Source organism: Theropithecus gelada, chromosome 9, assembly GCF_003255815.1.
Source record: "Theropithecus gelada isolate Dixy chromosome 9, Tgel_1.0, whole genome shotgun sequence".
Taxonomy (NCBI): Eukaryota; Metazoa; Chordata; class Mammalia; order Primates; family Cercopithecidae; genus Theropithecus; species Theropithecus gelada.
This window is the reverse complement of record NC_037677.1, coordinates 64,735,853-64,754,554: the sequence shown is the minus strand read 5'-3', so window position 1 is coordinate 64,754,554 and position 18,702 is coordinate 64,735,853. Positions and strand designations below refer to the sequence as shown.

General features: G+C 47.7%; 1 protein-coding gene across 2 annotated transcripts in view; it reads left to right on the top strand.

Annotated features, from left to right (window-relative positions):
- Positions 1–18,702, top strand: part of HKDC1 (hexokinase domain containing 1) — a 47,756-nt gene that overhangs the window by 23,083 nt on the left and 5,971 nt on the right. For both annotated transcript variants that reach the window (XM_025396591.1, XM_025396592.1), the window contains 9 exons: positions 2,629–2,784; positions 3,901–4,134; positions 5,018–5,322; positions 6,889–7,034; positions 7,132–7,251; positions 12,193–12,288; positions 12,482–12,581; positions 13,907–14,090; positions 16,134–16,289. In XM_025396591.1, coding sequence (XP_025252376.1) covers positions 2,629–2,784; positions 3,901–4,134; positions 5,018–5,322; positions 6,889–7,034; positions 7,132–7,251; positions 12,193–12,288; positions 12,482–12,581; positions 13,907–14,090; positions 16,134–16,289 — 1,497 coding nt within the window. The remainder of the gene's footprint in view (positions 1–2,628; positions 2,785–3,900; positions 4,135–5,017; positions 5,323–6,888; positions 7,035–7,131; positions 7,252–12,192; positions 12,289–12,481; positions 12,582–13,906; positions 14,091–16,133; positions 16,290–18,702) is intronic.

Here is an 18,702-nt window from a genome sequence, read left to right as displayed (position 1 = left end):
TGGGAGGCTCTCCAGCTGTGACTAGCTATCCATCACAACTTTCTTTCTTTTTTTTTTTTTTTTTGAGACGGGGTCTCACTCTCTAGCCCAGGCTAGAGTGCGGTGGCCCGATCTTGGCTCACTGCAACCTCCACCTTCCAGGCTCAAGCAATCCTCCCACCTCAGCATTCAGAGGAGTTGGGACTACAGGCACGCGCCACCATGCCTGGCTGATTTTTGTATTTTTTGTGGAGTTGGGGTTTTGCCATGTTGGCTAGGCTGGTTTTGCACTCCTGAGCTCAGGCAATCCTCCTGCCTCAGACTCCCAAAGTGCTGGGATTACAGGCGTGAGCCACCATGCCCTGCCCCATTACAACACATTTCTAAGGCATTGCTTGTATTTCAGTTTCATTTGACAAATGAGGAAATAGGAGCCAAGGACATTGAAAGATTTCCGTAAGTCATAACCCTAATAACCCTAATTCTAATTCAGTCAGTATTTCTGGGTTACGTATGTGCATAAAAGGCGCTGAAGATAAGAGCACTCAGACATGTGGCCGCAGAACACACCTGGGCAGCGAGGAGAAGGCAGGCGCAGCCGAACTCCTTGTGTTCGCATGTCTGCCGGCCGCCTTGCTTTCTCGGAGGCCTCATCACTCAGCAGGTGGGGGCTCTGGCAGGACCTTCCCTCCATGTTTGCTGTCCATTTTTATTTTGATGCTCAAATTGTTTCAGATTTGGGCAAAGGAAGCCCCTGAAGCTGGCTCCTGTGTCCTTTTGACATGTTCTATCACTCTTTAAGTACTTCCTTATTTCCTGGCACTGTAAGATGTTCCCGGCTCATGTCACACTTTCCTAGCCCCAGCCCTGGAATCAGTCATTTTGTCAAGACATGCGGGTGAATTTCAAGCACCTTCTAGGAGTGATTCAAACGCTAGAACTGCCCACCCAGGAAGCACATTCCTCTTTGGTGGCACCTCCTCCAGGCACATGCCCATGCTCTAGTGACCCAGAGCAGTCATGTGCCAAGGACGTGGTGTCCATTTTTTGAATTTATCATCTTCACCCATTTCCATTTTACTTAAAATAAATTCTATTCTTTCCAGGCCTGGTGGCTCATGCCTGTAATCCCAGCACTTTAGGAGGCTGAGGTGGGAGGACTGCTTTAGTCCTGGAGTTTGAGACCAGCTTGGGCAACATAGTGAGACCAGTCTCTACAAAAATAAAAAAAAAAAAAATTAATCAGGTGTGATGACAGATACCTGTAGTTCCAACCGCTCAGGAGACTGAGGTGGGAGGATCACTTGAGCCTGGGAAGGTCCAGGGTGCAGTGAGCCGTGATTGTACCATTGCACTCCAGCCTGGGCAACAGAGCAAGACCCTGTCTCAAAAAATATGTATATATATATATTATATTCCTTAACATCCACCCTAAATTTCTTTTGATTGTCTTCTGTTTTTTTAATGTTCAAATACTTTTTTTTTTTTTTTTTTTTGAGATGGAGTCTCACTCTGTCGCCCAGGCTAGAGTGCTGTCATGCAATCTTGGCTCACTGCTACCTCTGCCTTCCGGGTTCAAGCAATTCTCCTGCCTCAACCTCCTGAGTAGCTGGGATTACAGGCATGCGCCACCACACCTGGCTAATTTTTTTGTATTTTTAGTAGAAACGGGGTTTCACCATATTGGCCAGGCTCGTCTTGAACTCTTGACCTTGTGATCCACCCGCCTCAGCCTCCCAAAGGGCTGGAATTACAGGCGTGAGCCACTGCACCTGGCCTGTTCTAAGACTTTTTATAGTGAACTATACAAGGTAGATTATGACATAGATTGTTCTTGATTTTGGGTCTTATTGTGTTTGGAAAATAAGCATTATATTTAGGCCTGGTCCGGTGGCTCTCATCTGTAATTCCAGGGATTCGGGAGGCCACAGCAGGAGAAACACTTGAGGCCAAGAGTTTAAGATGAGCCTGGGCAACATAATGAGACCCTGCCTCTACAAAAATAAAAAAAATTAGCCAGGTGTGGTGGTGCACACCTGTGGGAGGCTGAGGCAGGAGGATCACTTGAGGCCAGGAGTTGGAGGCTGTTGTGAGCTATGATTGCACCCCTGCACTTTAGCCTGGGTGACAGAACGAGACCCTGTCTCTGATGATGATGATGATAATAATAACAATAATAATATTTAATAGTTTGCCTGGGAAACAATTAGGAATTGTTGGTGTGCAGACTTGGAGTAAAGCTGTAGGTAGCCATGGGGATCTTAAATCCACATTGTTGTAGAGCCTCTCTGGGGCTGTCCAAGCCCGTCTCACAGGCACAGAATCTTTCTCTCTTGGACAGAAGTTTGATGTAGGAGTGGGAAGCATCTGAGTGTGAAATTTGACTTGTCGCATCATGTTTGAGTGATTTTGGGAAAATACCCAAAGTCTATGAAATTGAGAGTCCCTATGCTCGATGTGAGAATGGTACCCATGGCCAGGGTGATTTGAGACAAAAGTTCTTGCCATCCAGCACTTTGTGAGAGGGAGGAATCTTAGCTTAGCCCTCTCCCATCTGCTCCTGCCTGCGGGCAGTGGCTCCTGGTCTTTGGGAAATGATGCAGCTTAATCAAACGGGCTTCGTCCACTGATCTGTTCACCAACATGCAGGTTTGAGAAGATGATCAGTGGCCTGTACCTGGGGGAGCTTGTCAGGCTTATCTTGCTGAAGATGGCCAAGGCTGGCCTCCTGTTCGGCGGTGAGAAATCTTCTGCTCTCCACACTAAGGGCAAGATTGAAACACGGCACGTGGCTGCCATGGAGAAGTAAGCAAGTCCCTCTGCCTTGGCTCCGTGGAGAGTTGGGATGGGAGGCCCAGGTGTGGGGTGCTCGGTGTGGTAGGACAGCAGGAGGGACTAGATCCTCCTCCTTCACCAGGAGGATTTCAGATCTGGTCATGGCTTCAGATGGGTTAGCAATTTCTGCCGTGACCCAGATGAGCGCTTCTTGTTGATTTCATCAGTGAGGAACTCTGATATCGGAGGGCCACCCTCTTCCCATGTTCTGCTGCCTTCTTCTTAAAGTGGTAACTTGTAACATTTTTAGGATCACAGATCCTTTTGAGAACTAGACCCTCAGCCCCGAAAATGTACATTCACACACAAGTTTGCTTACAATATCAGGGCATCCTTGGACACTAAGCCCATGTGTGGAATCCAAGTCCAGAACTCCTGTGATAGCAGAGCCTTCTTGACCTGCTCCCATCAGGAACTGGCTTTGAATGTGGTGATTTGAGGCCTTACACACAGGTCTCTCGCATGGGGAGCTGGCTGGTGAAGGCTGCAGGTGAAGGCGACTGGCCCCTGTGTGACTGCATTGCCGTCCAGCACATCTGAGGGTCCTGCTTCTCAGGCTTAGTAACCCTGGTATTGCCTTGACTTTGTGATCAGTTTAGATTCTGAGCTCAGCCGTGTGGCACTGACCTACAGCATCTATGTCTATGCAGAACTAGGCAGGGACAGAATTTCTGTGAAAGTCAGCATAGCACAGGGTGATTAAAAGTGTGGGTGCTAGAATCTAACTGCTGAGTTCAAATCTCGGCTCTAGCCCTTACTAGCTGTACAGCCATGGGCAAGTTACTCACCCTTTCTGCACTCACATCTCTCATCTGTACGATAGGGTAATGACGGTGCCTCGCGCAGGATTTGTGTAAGCGTTGAAGGAGTTAATACGTGTAAAATCCTTAGACAAGTACCTGGCTCATGGTGACTGCTCAGTTAGTGGCAGCTGCTACTAGCAATGTTGATATTGTTATTTTTATGTTATTACTATGGCCCTGTCTGTTAATTTTCACAATCCTGAGAGGTGGGGAAGCTTGTTCGCCCGGGAGGATACCAGTGGGATGGAGAAGTGTGGTCTGCTCATTCCTGTTGCCTGGCCAGGTATAAAGAAGGCCTTGCCAATACAAGAGAGATCCTGGTGGACCTGGGCCTGGAGCCATCTGAGGCTGACTGCATTGCCGTCCAGCATGTCTGTACCATCGTTTCCTTCCGCTCGGCCAACCTCTGTGCAGCAGCCCTGGCGGCCATCCTGACACGCCTCCGGGAGAACAAGAAGGTGGAACGGCTCCGGACCACGGTGGGCGTGGACGGCACCCTCTACAAGATCCACCCTCAGTGAGTGCCGCCTGCCAGCCACGCCCCCACCAACGAGTCTCCCTGGAGCAGGGCCCCAGTGTCTTCTGGACTATACTGCTTCTCTGGGGTCTGGAACCATCAGCCCCTCTTGTTGGTTCTGAGATTACAAGGGAAAGGGTGAATCCAGGGCCCACATTCATCGGCTGGCTGGGTTGCTTTTGGGGATTACTCTTAAAGAAATATTCTGCTAAAGCCAGTTGCCTAATTAGGAATGCCATCCATCCATGTATCTATGTCCTTCCATCCATCACCCGCCCATTCATCTCTCCATTCATTCTTCCATCTAGCCATTATTTACTGAACACCTACTATGTGGTTAAGCCTGGGAAGTAAGATACACCTAATCATAGACAGGGAAAAACAGAGATGGCACAGGTTGCCAAGTTTATGGGAAGGGTCCTGGTAGGAAAACACAGGGAAATGGGAATTTTCCAAAAGGAAGGAGAATGAAAGCCCCTTTGGCTACCAGGGGTGGACTTGGAAGTCAAGTGGTTACACCCTGGAAAGAGCCAAGAAAGAAAATCCTTCCCTTTGGACAGAAATGATTCTGTCCAAAGAATCATTTCTTTGAATGAATCATTTCTTCTGAATCAGAAATGATTCAGCCAATACATTCTGCACAGACTGGTTGAAATGTTCGTTGACAGAATAGGCACATCCCTGAGCCTCCCAAGTGCCTTCCACTGCCCCAGCTTCTTAGTCCCTCCGTCCTGTCACCGCCTCCCCTCCCTACCATCAGCAAATAAAGGGCTGAGCCCCGGACCCGCAGGGCCCTCTGGGACCAGGTCACTGCTGCCCCTGGGTCTTGCCTGAGCCTGGCCTTTATAGATTGCTCAATGTTTTGCCATCATCCCTGCTTCAGGTACCCAAAACGCCTGCACAAGGTGGTGAGGAAACTGGTCCCGAGCTGTGATGTCCGATTCCTCCTGTCAGAGAGTGGCAGCACCAAGGGGGCCGCCATGGTGACTGCGGTGGCCTCCCGTGTGCAGGCCCAGCGGAAGCAGATCGACAAGGTGCTGGCTTTGTTCCGGCTGACCCGAGAGCAGCTCGTGGACGTGCAGGCCAAGATGCGGGCTGAGCTGGAGTATGGGCTGAAGAAGAAGAGCCACGGGCTGGCCACGGTCAGAATGCTGCCCACCTACGTCTGCGGGCTGCCGGACGGCACAGGTGGGCCAGCACAGCCTCCCTCTCTGAACAACCATCCAGGGCTCCCGTCAAAACTCCTCAAAGCCAGTGAGGTTCTTGGTTTTTAGAGACTTAGGTTCACGTCTCTAATGGAGGGCAGGAGTAGGTAGAAGGCTAGTATTCTTTCTACATCTGTTGGCCTTGGTTAACCCAAGGCATTTGCAGTAAAAAACAAAACAAACAAACAAACAAAAAACACAGAAAACCTACATTAGGTTATGTGTGCGCACTTACGTGTGTGTGGATGAGAACATGAGTGCACCCCTGACCCCCAGATCCTGACCCCATGGACTTTGTTTCTGATGCCTGGGATTGCCTGGGCTTGTCTTCCTGCTGCTTCTCTGGCTCTGTTCTCTTCTGTGGCTTGGCTGGCTTCCCTTTCCCTCTCATCACTTCTGCCCCCAACTTCTCCAACCCTTGATCCTTCTGGTCCTCGGTGCTCAGCCAAAAGAAGCCACTAAGTAGTGAAGTCAGTTCTTCAGACAAATTATTTTACCTCTTTGAATCTCACGAGACTCTTCTGGAAGTAATGACCTTAGTAAAATGCTTTACATCTTATAATTTGCTTTTGAACCTTTTATTTCATTTCATCCCCACAACCACTTGGAATGTTGCCAAAGAGGGAATGGTTCCCATTTTATGGATGCCATAACTGACTCTTACGGAGGCAAGATGAGCTACTCAAGGTCTAACAGCTATACTTGGGATCTCTTAACTGAGAGCAGTAAGACACTATTTTATTTTTATTTTTATTTTTATTTTTATTTTTATTTTTATTTTGAGAAGGAGTCTCACTCTGTCACCTAGGCTGGAGTGCAGTGGCACAATTTTGGCTCACTGCAAGCTTCGCCTCCCGGATTCACACCATTCTCCTGCCTCAGCCTCCTAAGTAGCTGAGACTACAGGTGCCTGCCGCCACGCCCAGCTAATTTTTTGTATTTTTAGTAGAGATGGGGTTTCACTGTGTTAGCCAGGATGGTCTCGGTCTCCTGACCTCTTGATCCGCCCGCCTCGGACTTCCAAAGTGCTGGGATTATAGGCGTGAGCCACTGTGCCCAGCCAGAGGCCCCTTGGGTATCTGAATCATGCACGTCCTTGACTGGATGCCCCGCACCGTTCCTTGTGGCTCCAGAGAAGGCTGTCAGTCAGTGAAGCTGAAAGAGCCTTCAGAGGTTCAGTCTCATTTTGCAGATGTGGAAGGAAAGGACCTTGCCTCTCTTGCTCAAGAAAAAAAGCCGTTTCTCAGAAGCCCCAGGTCCCTTGACTCCAGGCCAGGCCTCTTTTCACAGCACTTCACTGGTGATAGTGTATGTGGTGCCTGGGCATTTACCACAGAAGTGGAGGCCAAGGAAAGCAGCCTGGCCTCACGCAGGCTCAAGATGCTGCCCAGGGCCCAGTCACTGTGCACGGTGGCCCGCACGACCCTCTGGTCTGTGAGGCCCAGGAGTGCAGGCCCTGGGTCTGCTCTGCTCTAGCATCTCCTCTTCCTCCCAATGCCCCGACACGAGTCCCTGTCATGGAGTGCAGCTGCTGCTTTCTCCATCACAGAGAAAGGAAAGTTTCTCGCCCTGGATCTTGGGGGAACCAACTTCCGGGTCCTCCTGGTGAAGATCAGAAGTGGACGGAGGTCAGTGCGAATGTACAACAAGATCTTCGCCATCCCCCTGGAGATCATGCAGGGCACTGGTGAGGAGGTAAGTGCTAGGCAAGGCCTTTGGGCTCCGAGGTGCCAGCCTGCCACCCTGCATCAATGTCCGCCCGGTGTGAATGCCGCTGTCTCTCTCTCTGCAGCTCTTTGACCACATTGTGCAGTGCATCGCCGACTTCCTGGACTACATGGGCCTCAAGGGAGCCTCCCTACCTTTGGGCTTCACGTTCTCATTTCCCTGCAGGCAGATGAGCATTGACAAGGTAAGACAGCCCCACCAGACTCATGGCCAGCCCAGTGGGCTTCCTTCCTCTACTGGGGCCATCTCCAGCTAACTCCCAGCCAGCCTTCATTTTTACAGGGATCTTGGGTTCGGGGCAGCTGGGAACACATGACAGAGAATTTCAACAATTTAATTTTTAATCAATTTATCACGATTTTTTAGATTGACCATTCACAAGAGGATTTAGAGTAGTATACAATAAAGGGACACATACATAATATTCCTACTAAAAGAGAGGTCGAATCATACTATGGAGAGAGGGAGGAAGAGGTAATGACCAGTGAAGTCCAGTTGTAACAATTGGGCAATAATACGATCCATGTCTTTCTGGACAGTCATGTAAACACGGAATTACAATGGGTTTTTATCATCCGATGAAAGAAAGCTTGCCAGTACATCACAAGAAATGCATTTCTTTCATTCTTTCTTTCTTTCTTTTTTTTTTTTGAGACAGAGTTGCGTTCTTGTCACCCAGGCTGGAGTGCAATGGCGTGATCTCGGCTCACTGCAACCTCTGCCTCCTGGGTTCAAGCGATTCTCCTGCCTCAGCCTCCCAAGGTAGCTGGGATTACAGGCACCTACCACTACCACCAGCTAACTTTTGTATTTTTAGTAGAGACGGGGTTTCGCCATGTTGGCCAGGCTGGTCTTGAACTCCTGACCTCAGGTAATTCACCCACCTCAGCCTCTCAAAGTGCTGGGATTACAGGCTTGAGTCACCGTGTCTGGCAATAAATGCATTTATTTTCTAATAGTAGTATCTCAGAAGCAATTGATCACACGGCCACTTTAGCCAACACTGAAGAACATCATAGTTTATCATTTTAATAGATAATTCATAAATATGGAGACATTTATCACAAAGTCTTTCTTGTAATTCTAGGGTAAAAACACCCAGGGTTGTCCGGGTGTGGTGGCACATCTCTGTAATCCTAGCACTTTGGGAGGTCGACATGGAAGGATTGCTTAAGGCCAGGAGAGTTCAAGACCAGCCTGGGCAACATAGTGAGACCCCCATGTCTTAAAAAACAAACAAACAGACCAGGAACGGTGGCTCACGCCTGTAATCCCAGCACTTTGGGAGGCCGAGGCAGGTGGATCACGAGGTCAGGAGATGGAGACCATCTTGGATAACACAGTGAAACCCCGTCTCTACTAAAAATATAAAAAAATATTAGCCGGGTGTGGTAGCGGGCGCCTCTAGTCCCGGCTACTTGGGAGGCTGAGGCAGGAGAATGGCGTGAACCAGGGAGGCGGAGCTTGCAGTGAGCCGAGATCGCGCCACTGCACTCCATCCAGCCTGGGTGACAGAGCGAGACTCCGTCTCAAAAACAAAACAAAGCAAAACAAAACAAACCGTAGCCAGGCATGGTGGCACGTCCCTGTGGTCCCAGCTACTCGAGAGGATGAGGTGGGAGGATCACCTGAGCCCAGGAGATTGAGGTTCCAGTGAGCTATGATCACACCACTGCACTCCAGTTTGGGCAGCAGAGACTCCATCTCTATCAAAAACAAAAACAAAAACATACACAACAAGCAGGCCAAGTACAGTGGCTCATGTCTGTAATCCTAGCACAGTGGGAGGCCAAGGTGGGAGGATCACTTGAGTCCAGGAGTTTGAGACCAGCCTAGGCGATATGGTAAGACCCCACCTCTAAATGTGTGTGTGTGTGTGTGTGTGTGGTGTGTGTGCGTGTCTGTGTGTAAAAACAAAAAATCACCCAGGCTTAACTTTATGTGTAATGAATAAAGGTTTTTTAACTGGAAAGCTAAGACTCAGGTAGGTCAGCAATATGTGTTTTTTGCACGGTTTTTCTGGTAAACTAGCTTTACCAAGAGGTAGAGCTTAGAAGTGGGGACTAGACACTGGGCTGAGCTCTTAGACTCCGCAGAGCTCCAGTGGGTCATGGGGCCTCGGCCTGGTGCTGACGGTGGGCGAGTGAGGCTGGGCCTTTGCATGAGGCTGGGGCAGAGCTGTCTGTTCTGCAGACGGAGAGAGACAGTTTGCAGCCTCTGCCAGTGCCCACACAGAAAACCTCCGGGCAAGAACATGTCCTTCTTCAGGGGCTTGGGAGCAGGCCCAGATGTGGCTACACAGAGAGGCGCAGTGTCCTTCCTAAGGTCAGGAAACACAGTGGTCAAGAGCACAGACTCTGGGGCCGTGGGCTCCTGTTTTGCAGCCCTGTCTCTACTGTCCCCATCTGAATAACCTTGAGCAGATTATTTAACTTCTCTGAGGCATGGTTTCCCCGTTGGTGAAAATGGAGGAATACGGTGAGGACTAAATGAGCTCGTGTGTGTAAAATGCATAGCATGGTGTCTGGCACCTAGCAGGCCCTCAAATCCTAGTATCATCCTTCACTCTCGAGGCAGCATAGGATTGAAATTCAGCCTGGAAAAGGCCGAGAGGAACCCAGTGCTGGTAATGGTGGTGAGGGAGTGTGCGCTGTCACCAGGGCCTGACATCGTGGCAGTGAATTCTCTGCAACCCCTGGCCTCCGCTTCACAGACAGACTCACCAGCTTGTGGAGAGGAGCTCTGTCTTTCTGACAGATTGTCATCAGCCCAGCTTCCAAGACTGGCATAAAGCAGCATACAGCTTCCTAAATGTATGGGAGAACTCTGGTCAGCTCAGCAGGTCAACCAGAGAGCTCAGGACAACAATAAGGGTAGCACCAAAGACGCACTAAGATTTTGTCCAGGGCCAGGAGCAGTGGCTCACTTCTGTAATCCCAGCACTTTGGGAGGCTGAGGCGGGCAGATCACTTGAGGTCAGGAGTTCAAGACCAGCCTGGCCAACATGATGAAACCCCATCTCTACTAAAAATACAAAAATTAGCTGGGCGTGGTGGCAGGTGCCTGTAATCTCAGCTATTTGGGTGGCTGAGGCAGGAGAATCGCTAGCACTCAGGAGGTGGAGGTTGCAGTGAGCCGAGATTACACCACTGTACTCCAGCCTGGGCGACAGAGAAGACTCAGTCTCAAAAACAGAAAAAAAAAAGTCTTTTATTTTTGTACCATTTTCTTATTGTGGTAAAATATACATAACATAAATTTCCCACTGTAACTATTTTTTTAAATACACACTTCTATGGCATGATGTACATTCACATTCTTGTGCAGCCATCACCACCATCCATCTCTTAAACTTTTTCTTTTCCATCTGAATTTCTGTACGCGTTAAGCACTGATTCCCTCGTCCCCCTTCCCCTACCCTTAGCTTCTCTGCTTATTGGCTATGTGACCTTGGGCAAGTTATTTAATCTCCCTGTTCCTTGGTTTCCTCATTGGAAAATGATCACAAAAATAGAACTCGTTTTATAGGTGTGTTTCGTGGTTTTATTTTCATGTAATTATATTCAAGGAATATTTTGCTCAGTGAAGGAATGTGGTAGATCCATATAAATGGCCTGGACGGGTCTGGAAGATACATTATTGAATTAGAAAAAAAAATTGCAGTAGTTCACACAGAGTGTGAATTTATTTACTTAAAAATATGTGTAATTTCACCCCTGAAAGAAGAAATGGGGGGAAAAAGAAAAAAAATACTAGTAAGTGGAAAAGAAAAGTTATGGAAGGATTAATATCCGACTAATGGCAGAGGTTACCTCTCAGATTGGGAGGATGGGAGTTGAAAGGAACTCTATCCTTGTCAGTAACATTTTAATTTTTTACACTACTAATGCATTTCTGCATTGCTGCTGCCATTAAAAATTAATACACCATCCGGGAGGGTGCCGTGTGCAGCTGTCTGCGGTCCTGACTGGGCGCCAGGACACAGCTACTGCTCCTGACTCAGGACACTGGGCCTTTGGGCCTGTCTCCCAGCAGCTCTGAAGGTGTCGTGAAGACACAGTGAAGAGGGAGGGGAGACCCGTGGGCAGCTAGAAGCAAAGACACCCAGGGCTGGGGAGAAAAAAAGAGAGACATCAAAAAATACATTAGTTTTGTGTAACTGAAATTAATAAGAGAGGTTTCCCAGTTGGGAGTGTCTCTCTAATGTTGTACACATACCAACCGGAAAGGAGCCAGCCAGGGGCCCAGTTTCCCAAGAACTATGGAGGGAAGGAGGGAGACTGGGGCTTGTGGGCTAACGGCCTCAGGGTGAGGTGGCATCCAGTCACTGGGCTGATGGTGCTGCCATCAGATTTTCTGACTGCCTTTCCTGTCCCAGGTCTAGACACCCCAGCTCTGCCTGCCTTCAGCCCACCCTGGCTTTCTAGGTGATGGAGTCCAGCGCTAGACTAACTCCTACCTCAGGCTGACAATGTAACTTTGGGCTTCCTTTTGAGAATTAAAAATACTACCTTCAGGCCAGGCGCACTGGCTCACCCCTATAATCCTAGCACTTTGGGAGGCTGAGGCGGGCGGATCACTTGAGGTCAGGAGTTCGAGACCAACCTGGCCAACATGGTGAAACCTCATCTTTACTAAAAATACAAAAATTAGCCAGGCGTGGTGGTGCATGCCTGTAGTCCCAGCTACTCAGGAGGCTGAGGCAGGAGAATCACTTGAACCCGGGAGGTGGAGGTTGTAGTGAGCCGAGATTGCGCCATTGCACTCCAGCCTGGGCAACAAGAGTGAAACTCCGTCTCCAAAAAAAAAAAAAAAAACAAACAAAAAAGAAGTAGGATCACTGTGTAGGCCTTTATTCTGTGTAATCATGGCCAGGGAACATGATTTGACCCTTGACGAGTATGAATTGCTGCAGTGCTTCCACTCAGTGGTAGGCCTTGCCTGAGTGTGGTGCTCTGTAGATGCTGCTGTGCCCAGGGTTAGGGCTGTAGAGAGGGAGGCAGAGTCAAAAGCACATGTACTTGACAAGCAGCCAACTATAGTGCCTTGCATCTGTTGGATGTTGAGGTTGTGCAGTGGTCCTAGCAAACATTTGCTCAAATGAATTTCCCCTCCTTTCTTTCAGGGAACACTCATAGGGTGGACCAAAGGTTTCAAGGCCACTGACTGTGAAGGGGAGGACGTGGTGGACATGCTCAGGGAAGCCATCAAGAGGAGAAACGTAGGATGTGGTGTTGAGGCTCATGCCTGCTCTTGCCGCCTTCCCCAGGCCCCTCTGCTCTGCTATCCTCTGCCCAGTTCCTGTGACTGGTCTCTGCCTGCCTGGGGATGACACGTGCCTCCTAAGCCTGTTTGGCACATTCAACTCATAGTAGAGCTGGGTTTTTGTTTGTTTGTTTTTTTTGTTTTTTTAGGAATTTGACCTGGACATCGTTGCAGTTGTGAATGATACAGTGGGGACCATGATGACCTGTGGCTATGAAGATCCTAATTGTGAGATTGGCTTGATTGCAGGTAAGTGGTCAGGCATGGCCCATTGGCCTAATCCCACTGGACCCGTTGATGGTTCCCTTTTAACAATGTGAGAGGGTGGGCATTGTCCCGTTATACAGAGGCTCTGCCCAAGGCAGAGATGAAGTTACAATTGCGATTCCAGGTCACCAAGTTCTTTCTCCATTAAGAGTCCTAAGCCAAGGTCATCCTTTCTATTGAGGAAGGATAATGACACAGGAAGAAGAGATTTTTAAATTAGGGCCTTGGGGCCGATTGTGATGGGGGGAAGGAGACTACAGTTGGATCCTCTTGACCTGGGGCTGAGGGAGCTATTGTAGATTTTCACTCTGGCTCCAATGTGCACCTCTTCTGTTCTCTGAATTCTTCTGCTTCTCGGGGTGCACAGGAAGGAGAGGAGCTGGAAAGAAACTTAGAAGAGGGGAAAGGAGTGGCCTGATACAGGGATTTTAGGGGTCTTTGGGAGAAGTCTGGCAGTGAGTAAGGCCGAGGGTAGATTCTAGGGGGATGCTGTCTCTACCAGGGGTAGAATGGGTAGGATTGGAACAGGTGGAGATGGGGATGAAAGGCATTCCAGGTGACAGGCACAGGCTAAGTAATGATAGAACCTAGAAAAGTTGTTCCATTTGATCATCTGGGCTTTCTGGATATAAGCAGCAGGTGGAACAAGCAGCTGGGGATGTACTGAGCTATCTCCCATGCCAGGTGAGAGGTTTCCTCTCACTCTTTCTTACCCGCTTTGTGAGCTTGGGCAGGTGGCTTATTCTGTCTGACTTGAGTTTCTTCATCTGTGGGAGGGATTGGGCTAGATATAGGAGGGCAAAGAGGTGAGGCCTGTTGATTGACTAAAATACTTGCCTGGACTGCTGTGCTGAGAATAGTTCTGAGGCCAAGTCATGGGCAAGGAAGAAGAGGGTGGCTAACAGATGCCAAGCATTTGTTTATCCAAGACTAGATGATTCCTCATGGTCCCTTCCAGCTCTGACTGCTAATTTTACGACTGCTTGGAAGCTTTGTGTGCCTATGGCTTAACAGTAATGATGATAATGATGATGAAGTCGGCAGCTACCATTTATTGAATGCTTACCATGGAAGGAAACTTAAAAATATCACTTCATAAAACCCATTATTTCCTTCTCACAAATGAAGAAACTGAGCCTGTGAAAGATGAGATGCTTGCCCAAGGTTAGCCAGCTATGACTGTAAAGCTGGAATCACATCCAGTCATATCTGACTCCAAGCCTAAATTCTTATTTGCTGCACTCTGCTGCCTTTCTAAAACCTGGTGGTGTCTTTGAAGACTAATGTTCTTTCACAATTCCTTCTAGGAACAGGCAGCAACATGTGCTACATGGAGGACATGAGGAACATCGAGATGGTGGAGGGGAACGAAGGGAAGATGTGCATCAACACAGAGTGGGGAGGATTTGGAGACAATGGCTGCATAGATGACATCCGGACCCGATACGACACGGAGGTGGACGAGGGGTCCTTGAATCCTGGCAAGCAGAGGTGAAGAGGGTGGATGTGTGCATTTATGTGGGTTGTGTAGTGAACAACACTACGAGACCTAAGGGGGTACCATAGACAGCATAGCTTTGTTTGCTTATTACAGCTGTCGAATGTCAGTGAAATACCTATTGGAACAAAAGAAAAATATTATGACAAGTTTGCAACAGGTAAAAGGGAAAAGTCCCTTTTTCTAATTACCATAAGGCCCCATAAGGTCTAGTGGTGGTTCTGGAAGTGAGGCAGAGGCTGCCAGCATGTTCATTCGCCAAGGGCATGGTGACTCAGTGACCCCTCTTGGGATGGGCTTTTAGTAAGTCTCTTTCAGAAGCCAACATCTTCAGGCCTTCAAGAGCTGGCTACTAGGTTGGTGACCTTCTCTGGGAGTCGGGAAGTGGCCACCTGTGATGGATGAGAATGCTGATTCTCGACCATGATGTCATGTCCTACCATGGGTCACAATCACTTGTGAGGTGTATTCCAATAACTAACCACACGAAAAATACTGAAAATAATGAATGGTTTAAAAAATAAATTAGAGTAGATTTCACTTGCATTCTGTTATTATGAGAGAAAGGGATAGCAGAGATAGAGCTGGCGTGTGATATTAGTCCATTCTCCCGTTGCTATAAAGAACTACCTGAGACTGGGTAATTTATGGAGAAAAGAGGTTTAATTGGCTCACAGTTCCACAGGCTGTACAGGAAGCATGGCTGGGGAGGCCTCAGGAAACTTACTATAATGGCAGAACATGAAGGGGAAGCAGGCATGTCTTACATGGCTGGAGAAAGAGGAAGAAAGAGTGAAGGGGGAGGTGTTACACACTATTAAAACAACCAGATCTTGTGAGAACCCACTCACTATCACCAGAACAATAGGGGGGCAATCCGCCCCCATGATCCAGTCACCTCCCAGCAGGCCCCTCCTCCAATACTGGGGATTGCAATTCAACTTGAGATTTTGGTGGAGACATAAATCCAAACGATATCACATGCTAAAACTTGATTATTAACCCAGGCCTATCCCCTAGAAGAGGAGTTGGCACACTTATTCTGTAAAAGAACAGATAGTAAATGTTTTAGGTTTTGCAGGCCATATGGTCTTTATTAAAACTAAGCTCAATGTCTTAATATAGAAAATAATGGGAAACATAGATTTATTGTTAGGGGTGCTATCCAAGTTGAGAGCTTGAGCAGATGGGAAATGTGAGGGGATGCCTAGGCCATGGACACCTTGGGAACTGTTGAACTGAGAACGTTGTCTAGGAAGAGGCTCAGAAAAGACCGAGACTGGCCCTGGTGGTTTCTCTCCCCTTTGGCATCAGTCTTGTAACTGGAAGGCAGGTGAGTTGTGGTAAGCCCAGCTGAAGCAGGGATTGCTCCAAAAAGAAGGGACCTTCCCTCTGAATCCCAAGTTGGGGCATCTGAGTATCATGGCTCTTCCCAAGGGGCAGTTCATTCTAATTAGTGTTGTGTCTGCAGCCACTGAAGGCTCACATTTTTGGACTGAGGTTTTAAGGGGCAGCACCTTTGAACTTGTCTTGAAACCACCATTGTTTGTTTGTTCTGGTGTTAATCCCTTAGACTGATGAGGTCTTGAGCAGTGAAGAGAACCCAAGCCCAGCACATAAATGCTTTCCATTTGACTCTGCAAGCAGTGGGAGTCTGCCTCTGTGTCACTGTTGTTAATGATGATGTGTGTCACCATTACACATCCTGTGCAGAGTGCCTGGTCAGTACGAGGCCCCTTTTCTCTCTTGCTATCTTGGCCCTCCTGGAGCTCACAGCCCAATAGAAAGGAGGAAGGGAATTAATGCTTTTGAGCACCCCTGGTGCATGCAGACAGTTTCAATGTGTTAACTCACAGAGCAGAATCTCCAGTGGAACAGATTTGTAACACAAAGCCAATGAGCATTGGCTTTGGGGCCAAGACCAGGGACTAACTTTTGCTTAGCGCCCATGCGTGGTTCCAAAGCCTGGCCTTCTCACATCATGTGGTCTTCTGCATTGCATGTCTGCCCCAACCTTATCCCTCTTCGCCAAACAGATACGAGAAAATGACCAGTGGGATGTACTTGGGGGAGATTGTGCGGCAGATCCTGATCGACCTGACCAAGCAGGGTCTCCTCTTCCGAGGGCAGATTTCAGAGCGTCTCCGGACCAGGGGCATCTTCGAAACCAAGTTCCTGTCCCAGATTGAAAGGTGACCTGTGATCAAGTTCATCATGAGGCTCTGACTGGCGTATACTGCCACCGCGCTGGGGTTGGGCCAATTTGAGGTTTAAAAAGAAAAACAGAAAGGCCCTGGCTGGACCAGGGATTGCCTCCTGGGGCTGCTCTTCTCTTTCCAACTGATTCAGGATCACAGCCTCGAGGACCATGTGTATAGCACTCTGGGGCCTGCAGCCCGCCTGGGTCTCAGAATGTTTAGCAGAAATGACTAAGTCCTCCACCAAGCTTCCTAAATAGTTACACAGGAGTTAGGTTAAGGCTAAAAAATAATCCTCTTTTGTTCCTGAAAAAATCAACCACATGCTCAACTACAGCTATTTTGATTTTTGCATATTATATTTCCTTTTTAAGGTTTTTTTTTTTTTTTTTTTTTTTTGGTGACAGGGTGCACTCTGTCACTTAGACTGGAGTGCAGTGGTGGTGCAATTGCAGCTCATTATAGCCTCTATCTCCAGGGCTCAGGTAATCCTCCCACCTCAGCCTCCTGAGTAGCTGGGACCACAGGTGCACACCACAATGCCCAGCTAGTATTTGTATTTTTTGTAGAGATGGGGTTTCCCCATGTTGTCCAGGCTGGTCTCGAACTCCTGACCTCAAGCAATCTGCTCACCTCAGCCTCCCAAAGTGCTAGGATTACAGGTGTGAGCCAGTGCACCCAGCTCCTTTTAAGTTCTTGAATGCATGCAAACATTTTTCGTAATCATAATCATTACATTTATCACTCTGTGTATTATGTTTTCAGTGTTTGTTCATGAAAATTTTCATTTAAAATTCTGGTTTTTGTTTTTTTAATTATTTTGAGGCAAAGTTTCACTCTTGTTGCCCAGGCTGGAGTGCAATGGCGTGATCTCGGCTCACTGCAACCTCCGCCTCCTGGGTTCAAGCGATTCTCCTGCCTCAGCCTCAGCTGGGATAACAGGCCTGTGCCACCCGGCCCAGATAATTTTTTGTATTATTTTAGTAGAGATTGGGTTTCACCACGTTGGTCAGGCTCGTCTTGAACTCCTGACCTCAGGTGATCCACCTGCCTCGGCCTCCCAAAGTGTTGGGATTACAGGTGTGAGCCACCATGCCCGGCTATTTTGTTTTTGATTATACAAAGTCTTAAGCATATACAAAAGTGGAAAGAGAGGTAAAGTGAGCTCAATATTTCCATCACCACTTTCAACAATAATACACTCATGGCCAAACTGGGCTCATCTATACAGTCCCGCTGTCCTCATCCCCAGGATGGGTTAATTTGAAACAAACCCCACATCTTACATCAGTTCATCTGTAAATATTTCATAATGTATTCTGAAATATGAGGGTTCTTAATAAAACATAACTACAGTACCATTATCACACTTAAAAATCTAATGATAAACCTCAGTCTCACAAAATGTCCTGTTAGTGTTCTTATTTCCTGAATTGCCAAAAATTAATGGTTTTTACAGTTCTTTTGTTTGCATCAGTATCCAGACAAAGTTTACACACTGCATTTGGTTAATATGTTTAAATAATCTCTTTTAATCTATGGGTTTCCTCTCCCTGTCTTGCTTTCCCTTGCCATGTATTTGTTGAAAAAACTGTTGTCTTATCCTGTGAGTTCCCTGTATTCTAGATTTTGTGGATTGCAGCATTTAGCATTTTCCTCTGTCTTCTTGTATTTCCCAAAAACACTTAGTTTAGACCCAGGTGCTTAGTTAGATTCAGTAATTAATTTTGGACAAGAATATTTCAAAAAAAAAAAAAAAAAGAATATTTCTTAGGTGGCATTGAGTTGTCTGTCTGTCTCTCTTTCTTTTAGGATGTTATCAGTCATTGATGCATATTGCCTGGATCTATTATTTCACTAGACATCGTAAATGGTGATGATTCCTGCAGTTATTAGCTGGAATACTTCTAGAAAGAGGAACTTTCCCCTATCAACTCTTTGGTGTAATTATCACTTTGAATGGCTGCATATTATACTATGTTACTGTACTATAATTTACTAAACTTTCCCTTTAGTATAGGATGTCTAGTTTATAATTTATAAATTCCTGTTATTCTGAGTAACCGTAGTTGTTCTTTTAGTACACATAGTCATTTGAATATTGTAAATCATTTCGTCAGTAGTAGAAACATTTGGTTAAGAGTATTTCCCGGCCGGGCGCGGTGGCTCAAGCCTGTAATCCCAGCACTTTGGGAGGCCGAGACGGGCGGATCACGCGGTCAGGAGATCGAGACCATCCTGGCTGGCACGGTGAAACCCCGTCTCTACTAAAAAATACAAAAAACTAGCCGGGCGAGGTGGCGGGCGCCTGTAGTCCCAGCTACTCGGGAGGCTGAGGCAGGAGAATGGCGTGAACCCGGGAGGCGGAGCTTGCAGTGAGCTGAGATCCGGCCACTGCACTCCAGCC